Consider the following 18,529-nt stretch of genomic DNA (forward strand, 5'->3'; position numbering starts at 1 on the left):
ATATAACTTGAGTGTTTAGAAATCTAATTCATGGTAGAAGCTAAGATCTCCAACATTAGAAACCATATAAAATATTGTTTCTCACAGGAATATTTCTTATAAGAGAAAAGGTATTTCATGCCCAACTTTATTTCCTGCAGGGAAGAAATAATCATTTCAGAGAAAGTACATCTAGTTTTACATTTGAGTATAGTTTTAAAATTCACAGCATGACAATAAGAATCTACTGTTCATCTTTTCTTCTCAATGCATATATACACACAGTAGTTGCTAGATGTTTAAGTTTAATGTACTTGAGCTTTTTTTGGGGGGGAGAGTTTGAGTCATTCCTTTGTTGGCTTGTATATTTCTTTGTTCTACAAGGTCCTGTCTAATATATCTAAAATAACCTGAATTGCACCAAGTATTCCAAGCTCATTTTCAGACATCTTTTACAATCTTACTAATCTCCTCTCAGATATATAAAATATATCCTCCATTATACAGCCTTTCTTTAATCACATCTTTCCTTATAGATTACTGAATACTATGACTCAGGTTTTAGATTTCCACCTGTAACTTCTAAAGTCCATTTCTGCAACTGGATATATAATCTCATTTTATATCCATTTTGTTTGTTTTTATGCAAGTTACTCTATATAACTCTGTATATAGGACTTTTTTTTCTTGTGTTTATCCTAATTCTAACTGTAAGAGCACCGATCTTTTCCAGTACCTTCTTCACACCAACAGTGAGAATTCATGGTCATTAATGTTTCTCATCCTTTTCAACTGAAGGAACATAGAATCTTTGTCAAGGAAAATTATAATGCTAAAAAATTTTCCCACAGGAGTTCCATTTGTAGCCACATAAAAAAGTAGGCCACAGTTTTAAATCATCATTTTGTATTATTATTTTTTTTCATTTTGCCTATATATAAATATATATGCTTATTCATGTACAATTAAAAAAGAAATAAAAAGAAAGCAAAATCACAAAAAGTTTCACAGTGGAGATGTAGCACAGGTGGACTGCTGTTCCCACACTGAGAAAGCCAATCTCTTCTACGGAATTAATTCATGCCATGAAGGTAATGGATCAGCTAAGCCGTGAACTTAGTCCTGTGAACAGCTACTCAGAGGATTAATTAGCTCAAAGTCTTTCAGCTTAAAGGAAATCAGGCTTCTTCATAGAAGTTAGAATGGTTTTAAAGCACCCAGCAATTCTATGCAGAATGCAAGACTGAAAATTAATAACAATTCTTCAACAGCTCAGACTTTCAGGGAAATTTCAGGCACACCATAACTTCTGGCTTCATACTTGTTAACAGTGAGTCTTACAACTTCATAAAATGTTGTTAATGCCTATGCTTACACTCACAACCCTTATTAAAGTGGCTAAATAAACCTATTACTACAGTATAACCACATTAAGTGCTTGGCCATTCTGTGTACCAAAAACAGGTCCAGCCATTTGCCTGTGGCCGCTGTGGACAGAGCTGTCAGCTCCCACTGCCAGGCTCCAGAGAGCCTCTGCTCCATCATTTCCATAGTCATACCACTGCTGGGGGCTGTGCTGGATCTCCCCACCCTGACAATGGCCATACATGTGCATGAACCATAAAAAAAGGCTGTTAAGGATACAGAAACAAGTATCAAAATGTGCCAGAACTAGGATTACCTCCATAGCCTGAATTTCCCATCTTTCACACATACATCATGATAGCCTGTAACTGCTTCTTCACATGCTACCTTTTCCATTCCCAAAACCTTCCAATGCAGAGAAACGAGCAGGTTTCTGCATTATTCCACACCATTACAGAAATTGTAAGGTGCACAAGGCCAGGGCTGGCTAAAAACCAGGGAACAAATACATTGTACTGTTGATTTAATACTGCCTTGAAATATCAGACCCTGTTGCTGCCCCAGAACAACACTTTTACCTGAAGATATGCAAGTCACCCAGAAAAAAAACATGACATTTCCCAAATGCTTTACTTGCAGCAGTGGGAGGCAAGAGCTACAACCACAGTGGCAGCTCTGCTCAGAAGGTAAAAATGGCCAAATATTTACTATGTAGATATACATTTACATTTTAGATCTAAACAGTTGTAGTTAGGTATCAAAACCCACTGGACACAGAGTGAGTTTTATTTCTCATGCACCTCAACTCCCCTTACAAATGAAATTTTCATGTCAGAGAGTGGTCTCAGAAAAAGCAATTAGTGTTTCTGAAGCACTTAAACAATAAATAGTGCTGTTGAACAGTTCAGATTTTTAAAAATTCATTCTGGCTTCAGAGGAGGTTTTGAGTACTGTGAGTACGGATACACAAGACTGACAAGCAGTGAGCACTGAACAGAAAACAACACATCAACCTTCAGGAAACTAATATCAGCTTCCATGTTCTGTAAATGAGACTGGGTTTCTAGAAGAGGTATCATCTTGATGCCACAATATATATGTAAAATGGGTATATACACATGTACCATGCAATTTTAGTATTTTCTTAAATTTAAAATTCTTAATTGTCCTAAATGTGTCCTAAATACAAAAGTTCTTAAATAGTTCTTAAAAAAGAACTAGTTCTTAAAAGTAAGTTCTTAAAAGTTCTTAACTGCAAAGTGTTTTCAGCATCATGAAAGGCATTTTGTATAAAATCAATACCTTGACCACTAAACAATAATTAACCACACAGATTTTGAATTTTCCCTCATAAATAAGTGAAGATAGTAATGGAGACCTGTTAGCCATGTGGATGTACCTCACTGCCATCTTGCATCTATGCTATAATTGCAACAACACTGAAATATTCCACGCTGTGTTCAGAGTTTATCTACTTGGCCTCCATTTGCCATGTAGTCTGGTCCCTCTCCTAGTACTTATCTTAACATATTTGTAAGAAAAATGAACTCAATCTCAATAAAATGAAAGGTTCCGTGGTCATCACTAAACACCAGCACCAAGACACCCACTTGCCTGATGCATTAACCATGAACAAGTTTTCCCTTACACTAAAACTTGATTAATAGCATTAGGCAAAGCTCAAAAGCAGCTCATCAAGCCAGTAAATGGAGATAGAGGTAGAAACTAGAAATAGTTGGGCAAAACCCAAGAGAAACAGAGAGAGCATAGCCTTGATTCTTTGCCTCTCTACCAATACCAGTGCAACTGATGGCAAATTAACACAATCTACAACCAACCACTGGTCCAACAACCACAGCAACACTCTTCTTTGACTTGTGATCTATTCCATATTGCAAACAAGCAGGACCCTCCCAATCATAGTAGAAAAAAAAATTATAAACCCAGGCATATCAAATAACGTAACAAAAAGATATGAATATATGTCTGGACATTTTCATACCAAAAAGTAGATAAAACACATATTGAATATTAAAGCATGATCAGTTTTAAGTAGTTTAGAAATACAGAATTGTCTTAGGAAAGGCACATAACTATAAGAAGAACCTATTGCACTAATGTTTCCCTGTTAGCATCTGATTTGGTCACTACTGATACAGACATTTATATCTAAGTATTACAAATACTAAAACTCATTTTGAGTGGCACATCCTTAAAAAAATATTTCTAAATGTTTTTGCCACTTTTCATACATAATAGTTAATTTCTTTTAAATGCCACACTAAGCCAAGTAACACACCATGAGATTTTTAGGCCATCTTCAGCCCTGATCCAGTCTTTTCTATTTTTTAATAGAAAATCCAATGTGTCCATTTTTTTCCAAATTACTATTCAGTGGTTAGTTCTATCTCAAGATGTAATATTTCTAGGCATTCTGACTTCATTTTCATTTATAATCAACATCAACTTTGTTAAAAATCATGTTACAGAAAAAAAATCCTGTTTCTGAACCTGAATTCTTTCCAGCAATGTCCATCATCATGATAAGTGCAAGACACTGCCCAAATATCTGGTGCTGAAGCCAAGCAGCCACCAGAGCAAACAGAGGTTGTTGGTAAACAGGCATGTGGGATGATGACATGGCTACTGATGAACTTTTGCCTCATGATACCTTTTAACCTGTTTCTAATTCTGGCTTCTTACCCTATAGCAACCCACAGGATTTCTGTTGGGCTCCTTGCTCCATTTCTATACGACATTTGCTACTTCATAATTTCTTCTTGTCTACTCCATTCACAATTTCACTAGTCCTTATCCCCTGTAATCTTTCTTCCTAAGAAAGAGGCAATGTTGTGTCTTATCTCTTACATGAAAGTCACCGCCTAAGCATTAGAGTTACTCAATATTCTTTTTCTAATTATCCTTGTCAAGTAGTATAACAATTTCCACAACCCTGAGTATTTGAGCATGGAAATATTAATTAGTTTGTTTACAAATGTCAAGTTTCATACTATTGTAATAACCTTGTCTTTTTTCTCACCTCAGTTTGGAATGCCTGAATCTGCTGTGGTTGTAGAAAAACTGTGCATGAATGGATCTCGTTTCTTGGTAAGCAAATATTCCATAAGAACTCTCAGTCAGGTGTATTTCAGCATGAGGATTGTACTCCTTAAAGTGTATTTACCTGAAATTTTCCTTCTTTATACACACGTCATCAATTGTTTCGATTTTGCATTTTAGTGGGTTGATTTAAATCTCTGACTCGAGGAATCCCCTTACAAAAAGAAATCCCTGCCAGCCTTCCCCTACTCTAGAGAAAGGGCAGATATAATCAGCCATCAGCACACAGGTGTGGCAGGTGTGGCATTTCTCATGAAATATGAGGAGGTTGTGGGGTCTTTAACAATAGAAATATTTTAAAGCCATCATTTATGTAAACGCTTTTTCATAAAACTTGCATGATTAAGAACATTCACCAGCACAGAATTGTACATGAATTTTACACTAAAAGTTAAGGGAAACAATGCCTGAAAAATCTGATAAAGTCCTTTCCTGACCTCTGTAGAATTTTTTGTATGAGTGTGTTTAATTGATTGCAACTAATTAGGAGAGAGGACTAAAACGACTCCTTGATCTGCAGAAATTCCTCTACCAACAATTCCGTTTGTGTAGCTATAAGTTCCTCAAAATCTATTTTGAATGTAAAATTATGGTGCATTTATGCACTGCAGAGTTATGTTTGCTCTGCAATTCATTGCTCAACAGAACTGTGACCTGGGTGCACCAGGAGCTATACCTGCTGTTTATGCTAACAAGAGCTTCTGTGCTTCAACATGATTCATGACCCTGCAGGTACACCATGGCCACAGAGTAAAACTGGGTTTTACCAACAATTCATGGTAATGTAGTAGGGCTAACAAAGCTGTCAAATACACACTGATTCCTGTCGGGTGCATCCATTATAAATTGGATCACTAAAGGAGCTGTAGTCTCCATCACTGGATGAGAGGATGGGAAGGTAAAGCTAAGGGTGGATGTGGTGGCTTCCTGTGGCTATGTAAATAAAGCTGTACAGCAGCAGTGGCCTGAGAAGTAATTTCAGATGTTAGCAGTAACCTATTCAAAACACAAGTGAAAAAAGCAAGGAGAACAATGGATGACCTTTGGCGACAGTCTGTGGTACAAAAGTAACATGATTAAAACCAAAAGCATTTGCTAGTTTGTTCTCCAAACCATGTAGTCTCTCCAAAATATCTTTAAAGATTTAAAGATTATTTTGCACTGCAACATACATTTTTTATGTCATTATAGAAAAAATGAGACAGGTCTCACACACTGGTAGAAACTTTCCTACAAATTTTATATATTTTTAATTGAATTGTTCAGTAGGATTGTCAACATGATAAATCTGCATGCTTGAAACAGAATTAATTATGACATTACTAAAAAAAAATTCAAATACCTATATTTTGCTATCATTAATAGCCTTATTTGGGTAATTGTAAGATGCTGTTCTCCTATGTACAAGCTAACACACATATTAAAAGTAATTCAATCAAGCCAAGTTTTTTATCCCACGCTCCTAGCCCAATATATGAGAAATCAATACCATGCCAGAAATCAAATGTTCCTTATCTGCTCCATGGTGTGTTTTAGAAAGCACAGCCTCAGTAGAGGTACCTTAGCAATATACAAGAGTCACCAGATGTCAGACATTTCCACTCAGAAAATCTGAGGTTCTTTCTACATGACTTGTAGCATGATTCCCTAACTGGATCTCCTGTTCTGTGTAGAGATGTTCAGAATTCAAAAATCCCAAAAACTGTGAAGCTGTTATGTGCCTGTTAACCATCTTTTGCAAGAACCTGAGGGTTTGCACTTCAGTTTATCCTTCAGTTATAAGATGCATATGACTTCTTTCTACTGCTGTCTGCAAAGTCTAAACAGAAGCTCAATATCACCTGTAGGCATTGAGCTCAGAATCACTAGAAAAAAACTGGCTATCTATCAGTACACAGCAGTGAATCAAAAACTAAGCCCAAAACTCTTAAAACAAAACACTTGAACAAGCCCAATGACCAAATAGAAGTGACAGGTTTACAGGTTTACCTTTAAAAAGCAAATACAAGTTTGCCACTGTGCGTGTGCACAGAGTCCCCATGCACGCATGTAGATCTCATGATACATGTACAGTGTTTCTGTGTGTCTAGCAAAAGTTAGATGGACATTTAGATACAGACCTGGTTTTGCTATGAAATCTGTTAGGAATCACTGGAAAAGTGTGAATTCCTTCTAGCCTGGCAGATAAAGAAGAAAGCAACACTGCGGTATCTGACATGAGAACACAGTGAGCTTCCCCCCTGCACGTTCAGAGAGGCCCAAGTTACTGTTTAACCTTTGCACAGGCTGAAAAATTCTTCCATCCCAGCTGCAGAAGGCACATCCAAGTGCCTGTGAAGGAAGGGAGGGCAGCCCAAGGGGAGCCACCCCAACCTACCCATCCCACCCTTCACAATTCCCAGACAAGCCCTTCTTCTCACAGTGTGACTCCTCCAGCCTGCCCCAAACCCCTGCTATGGCACTGAGGCTTTAAGCACATGCAGCACCAGTGTTTTGCGCCAATGAGATATGCCAAAATCCAGAGGTAGTGCCAGCCCACTTCTAGGCAGTGCTGCAGGGAAGCTTCCCTGGAAAGAAAGATCTGCAGCCAGCAGACTGCACTTTTATCAAAGATATAAACACCAGCCCACCAGATGTGGGCACAAAATGCCTTTATTTACTGTTTTTCCAGTGAGGACACTCATCTTTTTAATTTTTCCAAAGAGCAATGTTGTCAAAAGTTGGGAAAATGCTGCAGAAGGTGATTATCCTAAAGTCTGTCACTGAACTAATATGAAACGACTTAGGGAGCCGTCCTGCACAAAACCCTTCATGTCAAATGCAAACTGCATTTTATTTCAAAGTGAATCAAACATTTATCAATACTAAGGTCTTTGTGAAGTTTAAAGTGTTCGGAGTCATGCAGGCATTATAGCCACAAAATCTGTGATAAGATGGCCACAACACCTTAAATCAATTTCACTGCCTTCAGAATAAAAATAATCATTTATATGGTCATTTATTTGAATATTTCTTGCCTTTGAGTGGCTAAAAAACAATCATTTTTATGGTAATATAATATTCTGTTTAATAAACATATTGAGCATCCAACTGAACTTTTATAGGAAACTAAATTACATGCATTTCATAAAAATTTAGAAGTAATAGCTCTTCCTTTACACTTCTGTAGAATCTAAAACCACAAAAGGGTGGTATATTAGATCTGAAGTATACCATGCAGTTTCATTTTTCATCAATAGTACCATACTTGTGATAATTACTCAATATGCAGGTCACATCTGAGTGATGCTAATCTAGTCCTAATGTGCAAATCAGCATTAAGCCACAGCTGCATTGCACAGAGCATATTATATCCTCTCTTGCTTTTTAATGTCTGGACTTGCTACACTGTGCTCCTGCTTTTCAGTTCCCTCTAAGTGTAGGTTTCTTGTTTGATGTTTTTTTTAAAATTCTGTTTTGAATTCCCAGTGACAGATTTAAAAAGATAAAAAAACCTGAACTTTTACTTGAACTTCAGAACTGAAAATAGGAGACTTCCTTATTGGATGTGTATATAGAAATTTACTAAAAGAAATCTAAACACAGCAAAAATGGTCAGACATTGATTCTAAACCACTTTCATGTATTTCTCCTCTTTCTTGCTCTTTCAAAATGTGTTTTGAATTGCATGGCTGGAATAGGAATGCCCCAGAGAAAACCAGAGCCATGTTATTCACAAATACTCTGCTGGGGATTTTGGAATAATATTTAGAAAATGGAACCTGGGTCTTCCTGTGGGAGATTCCTGACTCCCTGCCAGTGCAAAACACTGCCAGAGCCTGTCAGGTTCAACTCACTGAGCCTGTCCTTTGACATCCATTTCTGCCAGCATTGCTACCGAGGAAAAGCAGCTCTTGTCCAGAAAAAGCAACCCTTGTCTCACTTGGGTGCTCCCTCCCACCCCTGCAAGGCAGAAGTAGCAGACAGGAAAGGACAGGAGCCACATCTGCTTTCAATAGTGACCACAGCAACCAAACAAACCACACCTAGAGCTCCTCTGCTGCCATTTGAAATCTGCAGAGTCCCACCTTCCCCAGCTTCAGCTAAAAGAGTATTTCCCAGTGATGGGAGTGATATTTTCACAGCATGGGATATGGGAATAGGTAGAAAGGCATTAAAATAGATTTAGGTGGCTTGGATATCTGCTTGGAAAAACGATAACCAGCATCAGATTCTGATCAGATTGACCTGACACCCACCCCTGTACACTTAGTTTTACAAATAAAATACAGACCATGAATGCCTTGAGTTTCCAGAGAGGGGGGAAAATCCTTTTCTAGGTCCTCTAAAAACAAAAGAAATTAAAGACTTAGTAAGTACATTCATATAAGCTAATTCTTTTGGGAAAGAGCCAAAAGAGCCTTGCAGTGTTTTCCCTGGGTGTCAAGCAACCATAGAAAGCTTAGGTAAGGTCAGGGAAACATGGTCCCAGCTGCAGGTACTGTTAAGTCCCACCCTTGGGCTGGCTGTTGACACATTAATGCCAAAAGTGCACATTCAAAGTTTAATAATACACTGCATATCTCAGAAAGCTATAAAATAAGCTGTTTGCAATGACACAAAATTTTAATATTAATGTTTTGGAATTCCCAATTGTTTTGGAAGTAGAAGTGATGTAGGCATTGTTTGTCCTGCCTTTGGCAAGCACACACCGTTACAATTGCAAAAAGAGGATTGCTCACCACAGAAAATTGATGTTATAAAAATACGTATCTTCAGCTACAAAACCAAATTAGGCCATGTAACTGCATTAATTTAGCTGCATTTTTACACGATTTTTATTTCTCTGACATTGCTTTCTCCTATTTATCTACCATCTGCCACCTTCCCTGTCACCTTTCCCCTTTACATTTCACAGTGACTGAGCCCCTCTTCACCCATTCCCCTTTAAATCTCCTTGCCATCAGTGCCTTCCAACACCTAGTGCTTTGTTCCTGTTCCTCTTTTAGCCAGGGTCCTCTTTCCCTTCACTCCTTAATTAGGTTCTATTGGTCATGGATTGAAATTTCTCCTTCTGACATTCCTCACAGATTTACACTCCTTCAGGTTTTCCTCATTTCCACTCTTCACAGATGTAAGGTTTTCCAGTGAGAGGCAGCAGAAGTGGCTTAGCAAAAGTATTTTTTCAGAAACACCTTAATTTCCAGGTATTTCTACAGTCTGTGTTCACTCTCTCAACAATGAGTGGATAGTAGTGGGAGCTGGACACCATAGGAGCTTGGACTCTAGTGCAAAGACAAGTGATCTTAGCACCTACCCCTTTAGCAAGTACTTTACAGACTTTGAAAACACAGTTAAAATACAGCTGTTTAAAATGAAAGTTTTCAGGGCAGGAAGAAACTGAAAATACTTTCTTCCCCAGGGAGATATATGCAAAGCATTAAAAGAGAAGGCAGAAAACATAACAAAGTAGTAGTTTTTTAGAGCAGTGCAAAGCTTTGCCCCTGAGCAGTTGTTGCAGTGATGCAGTGGGGGACTGAGCAAAGGGACAGGTGAGAAAGCTCCCTGGGTCACCCTGAACATCAGCAGCTGCGAAGTCCAGAGGGCTTTGGTTCTGCTTCTTACTGTTTCTAACCAAATAGGAAACTGTTTCTGAAAGCAGAATCAGTTGCTTAGAGTCATTTCAAGAAGAAGAAAATGGTAAGAGCATGTCTTAGAAAGGAGATGAATGTTGTTCAAGTTATCATGTAACTAGAAGCAAAGAGTCACCTTAAAGAGACAAGGGCTAAAAGGAAGATATTTTACAGTTAATCACCTCTGCTGCTTATCAATCACCTTTAATCAGGTCCTAAGGTACCAGCGTACACATTCATGCATCATCAAAGCGTAAGGTAAAGTAAAAGCAAAATTTGCATATTTATCCTTATTCTCTAAAAAAGAAAAGCAAAGGAAATATGAAGCTTGATAACTGAACATAGATATAATTTCTGAAATCTAGGGCACTGTGAAGATACACATCATTCTTGGCCCACAAGAGCACAAGTGATTTTAGCTATCAAGTTATTACTTAAACATATATGAATATCAGCAAATAGAACACTCAAAATAAATTATTAGACTGAGATACAAATTCAATCATCATTATCACTGAATTCTCATGATTGTTAGCTTAGAAACTGAATTTTATCCAATTATTTTGAATTATTATTCTGCCAAGTATTTTCAATTATCTCAAAAGCAATTTAATAAAACTATTGTCATAATCCAGCAACAGAATCCTGCAGAAAATCCTGAGCCCATATGAAAGTATTTATTGCAGGAGTGGCCCCCCTCTTTTTTTTCTGTGACAGAAGAGCATTTCTATTCATATTCCAAATGCTGCTGCCAAAAATTATTTGAAAATAAGGGGGTTTTTTGTTTAATGCAGTAGTTGCAAAGGATGCAAAGTGCTTGCCTGCTTTCCAGTCTTTAAGCTCCAGCACACAACAATTCAATCAAATTCTAAATGTCATGATAGTCATAATTACATTAAATATGGATTAAAGGAATATCTTTTGACACAGAAGTCTTTGTTCTTAAAGTTTGATGATAATTTTAAATGTTAAGTTTTGTGTACCTTACAAGTTCAGAGAACATGAAAAAGAATGTGAAAAGTTGTGGAAAATAAGGCACTGTGCCATTGATTCTAGCGTGGACGTTGTAAGCCTTTGACTGAAAAAGAGGAAAATTCCACAGAGCCTTGGGCTTTGTAATTTTTAATTTCCTCCTGTTTCTGTTTTGTTTAAATATCCTATTCTAATATAAAAATACGCCCCCTCTTTTGAGAATTTGTGATTAGAAGAATCTTCATTTTGGCTGCTTTTGTACTCTTTCCTTCGTGAAAGATCAGGAGATTTTACAATGCATGTAAGTAGCTTCACAACAGTAATGTCCAAAATCATTAGTTTAAAAAATCAAGCCAGAAACTATAATCACTCCCCTATTGTTAAATACCAGCTGCTAACCATTTCAGAAATCTTCTAGCATGCCTAATCAGAATTTAGTCCTTCTGCTTTCACATTATCTGTTTCCAATACCAAGCTATAAATTCCTAATTCTCCACTCTTCATCCTTAAAGGGGTAGGTGAAGAGGGGCATCATAGTGCTCTTAACCTGAGAGATATTTCTGAAGGCTTCTGGGAAAATATTTTCTGCAGTGAAGACTAAAGCCAGCTGAGTATTAGCAATTCTCATGAGAAAGCATGAACAAGGTTAAAAATTGATATTGTAGAGGAGTTTTTCCAAGAAAGGGACAACTCTTAGGGCTCTGTTGATTTGGAAGGGTGAATGCATACACATTTCCATGGAAAACAAGAAAATCCTGTGAGAACCACACAATATAGCAGGGAGAAAGGACTCCTTGGGAATAGCCTGGAGAGATTCTGAAGATTTAAGTTGCCTGTTTCTACTGAATTCAGAAAGGGAGGAATTCATCGGCCTTCTATGTAAAAAGAAGATTGCATTAAGTACAGCTGACTTTAGTTTAAGTTTCTATTGCAAACAGAGGGAACCTGGAAAATCCTCAAATAGACACATTTTATTTGAGGCAGTGGTTGATGTTAGTGCCAAAATGAGATAAATTTCCAAGGAGATACATTTCAAGCTGCTATTCTTAATCAAAGAACTAACTGAAGTCCTAAGTGCAGAAATTAAAGATGGCTAGAAATGATTGATAAAAAAAATGGAACTTTTAAAAAAAGGCAGAGAAAGGGATTTTTGTTGAAACCTGTCTGGATACTACAAAGATACCAATTTGTAAAGTGACACGAATGAAAGCAGAACAAGTACACTGTTACTGCCACAGCACATCCACAGGGGTGTTATGTGAGGATGATTATGCCAGGAGAGTTCTGCTGTACACTTGTAACCTAAGATTTAGCTAAAACCCACAATAACCTGAGCATATTTTGCTAATGCTGACTGAGCTATTATGGCTGTATTAAAAAGCTTAAGGCACAAAAAATGAAAGTCCATGAAGTCTGCAATGCAAAGTTATAGAAACTAGAAGCATTGAGGAAGTTACCAAGTGTAAGGGAGTTTCCCTTAGTAAAATTAAGCCATCCTGGGTTTTTTACAGGATGACATCTGCTCTGAATAAGCATGATGCTAAGGAGAAGGGGGGGAAAAAAGCAAACACAACAGAAACACCAAGCCTTTAGACTGTTACTAATGTAGTGACTTCTGAATTTCAATGTAATATTGTCTTTAATTTAAAATGAATAGGAGATGGCTTGCACAACCTGTCAGTTATTGGCATACTGCTAACAGCAAAAGCTTCCAGCTATTCCTAGAATGGCTCAAAAGACACTATTAAATATTTATCAGTCTTTCCATATCTAAAAACTGATGGAATTTGCCCACATTAAAAAATAAAAACAAAACACACACAAATGCAATCACAGAGATCTTTCATGAGTTTTCCAAGTGCCAATTTCGTGCATAAGCGCAGATCTTACCATTAGGGAATCTGGCTTGAAGTTTGGGTTGGACTGCTGGGAAACCACATCACACACTGGTGCTCAGAAAGAGGCATGTTGGAAAGAATTTAGAATTCCCAGAGGTCCTACAAAACCAGTGCTTAGAAGAATAAGAATTTCAATCATTTCATGTATTTTAGGCCCCTGGAACACTGAAGAGTAAATTCTATCCAAAATTCTCATTAGTGTGTCAAATGCAGAAACACAGCTTCTATTTGTAGGGTATTTGATTTCCTCTAGGCACTCTTCCCTGTGGCATTTGACTTCACATTAATAAGCAGATAGGCATAAAATTCCTACAAAAGATATTTAAAATTGTTTATCAATATTCTTTCAACCTGCTATAGAAGATTTTTTTCTTTGCTTTTCTATTTATTTCTTCCAATGTTCCTGTGTAGCTGGGCTTTTTCACTTAGTAGTTTAACTATCGTGTCCCCTGCTATTTGAATGCAATTTGCACTTTTAAAAGGTATTATTATCTGCATCCATTGCAACAGAGTCCTTGAAAAGCATAAGACTGGGAATTATTAAAACCTTACAAATTCCCAGGGTTTGATTTCTCATGGTATGACCCTGATAGAGTAAAAGCTTGACTTTCTATCAAACTTACTTAAATGTCCCATTAGAAATCTAAAACATATTATCAGCATAATATGAGTAGGCAGGGTGCTTAACCATCTGAATGTAGGATAAGATAAAAACTAACTGAACAAGTCATACAATTTTTTGGTTAAAATAAATACAGGCATTAAACTACAAACATATGTTATCTATTTATAGCTGATGACATCTTTCATTCACTTAGAACTACTCAAGGCAAATGCTGACATTTGCCCTTAACCCTTAGTTTCCTGTGAAGGGGAAAATGCAACACTTCATTTGTGTTTTAGATTGTTTGGGTCCTGTAATATATAAAAAGCAGATTAGAGAAATGTCTGTATGCACCAGCATCACACTATAAGTGGAAGAGACTCTTCAAAAACAAACAAACAAACCTCACTCTTTTACCTGAATGTTACAAACCTCACTCTTTTACCTGAATGTTTTTGATTCATCTGCTTTCAGAGTATCTGAAATGTATCTGTACAAACACAGCACCGAATTTTGAAGACGCAGTAGGAAAAAAGGGCAAATAAATTCTGTAATAGTATCATCCCCAAAGCCCGGGGTTTATTTGGTCATATATACACTTTCCAAACAGAAAGTCCTCTACCGTCAAAATTTCAGTGTTTTTAGAACTGTACCATGCATTATTTATGGTGTTATCATTTCTTCCTTTTCCCTGTCCAATTAAGTATTCTTGAACTTTACAGTGTAGAGCTACATTTTCTGTTGGGTCTTGAAGGACTTTTGTGACTGTGCTCATGAATAAATTCAGAAATATATAAAAGTGAGGAACTCAACAATTAGGTCATAGGAGGTTTTTTATGTTTTCCTATGTTTTTCATCACAACACAAACCACCACATTCATTCCAAATGCAAGAAATATCCATTTGGTCAGCAAAGATAAAACTGGTATCATTTGACATTGGCGGACAACAGCTGAATTTCCAAGGCATAGTATGAAGTACGGCTGCAACATCAAGAGTTTCTTGGATATGATTTTGCCTCTGTTGAGCTTCAGCTCAAAGTAACCCTGATTTGTGAATTTTAATCAGCTGAAACCAAATAAAGCCACTTTTGTCATGTAAAATAGTACCCAGATTCACTGGCACTCTGCAAAAGCCTGGTTATCAGTCAGGTCAACAACTCTTCCAACATCCACCATCTGATCGTGCACCTCATATACATCTGAATGAGCTGCATTCAATTCCCTCTCTCACACATGTATAACAGTGGGAAGCCATAGTCATCTTACAAACACCTTAGAGTGGGAAACATCAGGGTCCCTTAACAGGTAATGCAATAGAAGGAAATACATATATATCTCTTTTTTTCTTATGTAAGTGTTCTAGAAGACATCTGGTCATATTATGCAGATATATTATTTGGCTGGGTAATTACAGTGACATGTAAAAAGCAGTAGAAAGTACTAACTAAAAATAAAATTAACTTTTATTACTTAATGTTTTATTTTTCTGAACTAAAAACATAACACTTCTGTTTAGGTTTATGTAGGAGGTAAACAACACTATGGGTTATTTCATTAATTTATAAGGACAAGTTTCTAGATTGATTTTATTTTTTACATCTGCATGTCTGAAGTTTAAAACCTGTGCTTTCCTCCCCTCCAAGAAAAATAAGTGAATGTAAAATAGAGATTTAGCAACAACACCCATCCATTTCATCACCATCTTAAATTATTAGGGAGTTTAATTTTTTCCTTTTTTTACACTTTTATTGCACCAGAAATAGCTACAACTAGTTGGAACCTATAATTGAAGTAATATGGCCATGACTAGCAGCTTTAGTCACTAGAATGAAAAGCCATGCTAAATATAGTACTTAAAGTATTTCTTTAACTATGAAGAAACTTAAGTAATCAAAATTGCTTGGTTTTATTCAAAACAAGTGATTTTATTTTGCTCATGATCAATTAAAAAAGAACTGGATTCACATTGATATTGAATTCACTACAAACCTTTTAATACAGTGGGGGGTTAACTTCTAATAAATAAACAATTTGCCAGCAATTGATAATTGACATATCAAGATTCAAGTATTCTCTCTTTTTGTGTTCTTTTCCTGTTTTACAAGTGTATATGCCCTATTGTAAGGATGGCTGTTATGTAATATGATCATCCATTATTGCCTCTTGACTTTCACAAATCATCAAATCATTTAGAGAGCAGCATATGTTTTTTATATTAGTGCTCAGTGTTCATGCAATTCCTAGTTTGCTTCTTCATGTAAACAACACTGACAGTCACCCTGCACCATAAAATTCTTTAAAACCTTGATTAAAGCATTTAAATGTAAAAGTGGAAATATTCATGCTAAGCTAAATTTCAGTATTAGTCAACGGTTTGAGGGTGAGAAAGGGAGAGACAAAATTAACCAACAGTGACTTTTTCCTAAAAAAAACCTACTCCCACACATGAGGAAACTGGGGTTAGGAGAGTAATTTAAAGTTAACATCTTGGTCACTTTCATCCCAGCATAAATATCACTGGCTTCCAGATACCATTATAATGAGAGGCTAATATTAGAACTCTTCAAAAATATGTGTATTGTTTTCTTGGAATGAGTTTATTTTTGAAGCCATGTGAATCTTCAGAAATTACTAGGATGTGAAAAGACATTTGCATGTACAGTTTTGACCTGTTCTCTTGCTCTTTGCCTGTTAATATATCTCAGCTGGTTTGTCTTTTAACATTCCAAAACTTCCAGTAGCTTTCAAAGCTCAACTTTTCTTAAAGAAAACATGCTGCTTTTCCTTTCTCCCCACACAATGAACTCTGCACAAGCTTAGTAATAGATTTAAAGACACACTGCTCCAAAATGGTACAATGGCAGCATACTGAATCTCAAGTGTTGTTTTATGAACTGCCAGGAGACGAAAGAGTGTCTGTATGTCAGTGGAAATTTGGAATTTCTTGTAAGCATTTAATCTTGGTTGTCAACAACATGTGAGGTCATTGACTTATAAAGCCTTGAAACAAAAATATTTATTTATAGACACTTTAAATATATATTCTGGCATTTATTTCACTTCAAGGGCCACACTTGTTAACTACTGTAATTTAAATCTCAAAAATTGGTAGAAAAAGTTTTTTTCTAAAGGAGATTCATATATATTTATATATAGTGGAAGAGTCATTTCAATGACATTTGGCATCATTTTTATAATGACACTAATTGCCCTGCTCACAATTAATTTGGGTCACTTCAAGAATGGACCACAAGGAAGTCCGTTTCACATGCATTCCTGAACAGTATCTAATGCTATAAAATCAATGCCAAATATACTAAGAGCAAAATTATAAAATCTGGATGCTTGGAAGGTTTGAGAACTTTAGATGTAGATACACTTCAGTGGCTACTGTGAGGTGTCAAAGAGAAAAAGATTGATATTTATATTTATGAAGATTCCTCACACTGAAAGGAAAGGGAAAGATGCATACACTGGGTACCACAGGACCTTGAATAAATATGCAGATCCAGCATGAAATCCAAATAAATAACTGTTTGTGTGTACAGACCAAGCAGCAATACAGAAGTATAAAATACACAAATACTGTATCACTTACATACTGACAGTGTGTAGAGCAATATATACATATATGAACAGGAACACCACAGCTTTAACATCATATGTTGAGTTCTGTATTCAAAACTAGATCTCCTTTTTCCTATCAAAATCATCCAACACTTTAACATCTCTTAGACAGAATTATGTCACTTGACAAATAGGTCATTACACTGTTAAATTTCCATGTAAGAACAAAGGAGGTGAAAAACTTCCAAAGCACCTTTTCCTTTGCTTCTTTCTAACTGACACTAACTGTTCAGGTCTTGACAGCTAAAGTAAAAGGAAATCAAACCTCTCAAATTAAGTTACTCTCTACCTTGATAGCTATCCCCACAACATCTATCATCCAGAAGCATCATTAGCACCAGACATGCTGCACTGACAGAAGGCATTGTTGATTGTATTAAACCAGAAAATACTTTAATTAAACCATTTAAGCATCCTAACAAATGTATTGGCATCCCAGAAAGGCAGGGGATATTGGGGTATGGGGGAGGGAATGCTCTATCTACAGGCTTTCAAATTTCCAAACTGGGAAAAACAAAGCGGATGTTTAAATCAAATATCCTTAACCACTTTGTGGCCAAGTACTTACTGAGAAAGTTTGTAAAGCTCTTTGTGTCACTGGTACACATTGAGTTAGCCTTTGGCTTTGCCCTTTCAAGATGTGACCCTCAAAATCTGAGGCTGTTCTGGCCATAAACTACTAAGCAGCACCCTGCTCTCTATCACAGAGCAGGAGAGAGATACTCTGTGCTATACCTGCCCTCCTCCCTTAGAAATCTTCATCCAGACTCACTGCTGCGACCCAACACAGGTTTTGTTCATACTTTGAATAAAGATATTTACAGACACAGTAGTTGTTTTTCTCCAGGGGCAGAAATAGTTTCTTCTGCTTGAGCCAGAGCCACATGTTGCATGCACTACTGGCAGATAGTCTTTTCAACACATAACAGTTGTGAAGGCTGAGTTCTTGCAGCAGCTTAGGCCTGGCATGTGTGCTTCACAATAACAGGTCTTAACTGTGTTCAATCTTGATACCTCTGCTGCTTACCTAAATTATGGCTATTTGTGGTGCTTTGTCCTACTTGCAATGACTGCCAGCCAACACCTTAAGGCCTACCTTTTCACAAAGTTATTTCAGCCATTGAAATGCAGCAGCCATGATCTTGCTGCTGGAGTCAGGGATTACCCACTATTAATAATATTTCTTGCTGTGGCTGAGGTAATATGAATCAAGCAAACCAAGTGCTCATTTTCAAGATGCCTACAGAAATAGATACATGACATACTCATGACTATGTGAACTAAAGAGTATCTATACAGCATAGCCATAACCATTGAGATTATTGAAGTCTAAACAGTGGAATTTAAAGC

The 18,529-nt window shown here is 36.7% G+C and overlaps 2 protein-coding genes across 7 annotated transcripts in view; one reads left to right on the forward strand and one right to left on the reverse strand.

Annotated features, from left to right (window-relative positions):
• DNTT (DNA nucleotidylexotransferase) overlaps positions 1-18,529 on the reverse strand; it is a 154,107-nt gene that overhangs the window by 107,333 nt on the left and 28,245 nt on the right. The gene's annotated exons all lie outside the window — the stretch shown is intronic.
• BLNK (B cell linker) overlaps positions 1-18,529 on the forward strand; it is a 93,248-nt gene that overhangs the window by 3,049 nt on the left and 71,670 nt on the right. For all 6 annotated transcript variants that reach the window (XM_086898960.1, XM_086898961.1, XM_023929683.2 and 3 more), the window contains exon 2: positions 4,390-4,452. In XM_086898960.1, coding sequence (XP_086755086.1) covers positions 4,390-4,452 — 63 coding nt within the window. The remainder of the gene's footprint in view (positions 1-4,389; positions 4,453-18,529) is intronic.

Source organism: Cyanistes caeruleus, chromosome 8, assembly GCF_971803275.1.
Source record: "Cyanistes caeruleus chromosome 8, bCyaCae1.hap1.1, whole genome shotgun sequence".
NCBI lineage: Eukaryota > Metazoa > Chordata > Aves > Passeriformes > Paridae > Cyanistes > Cyanistes caeruleus.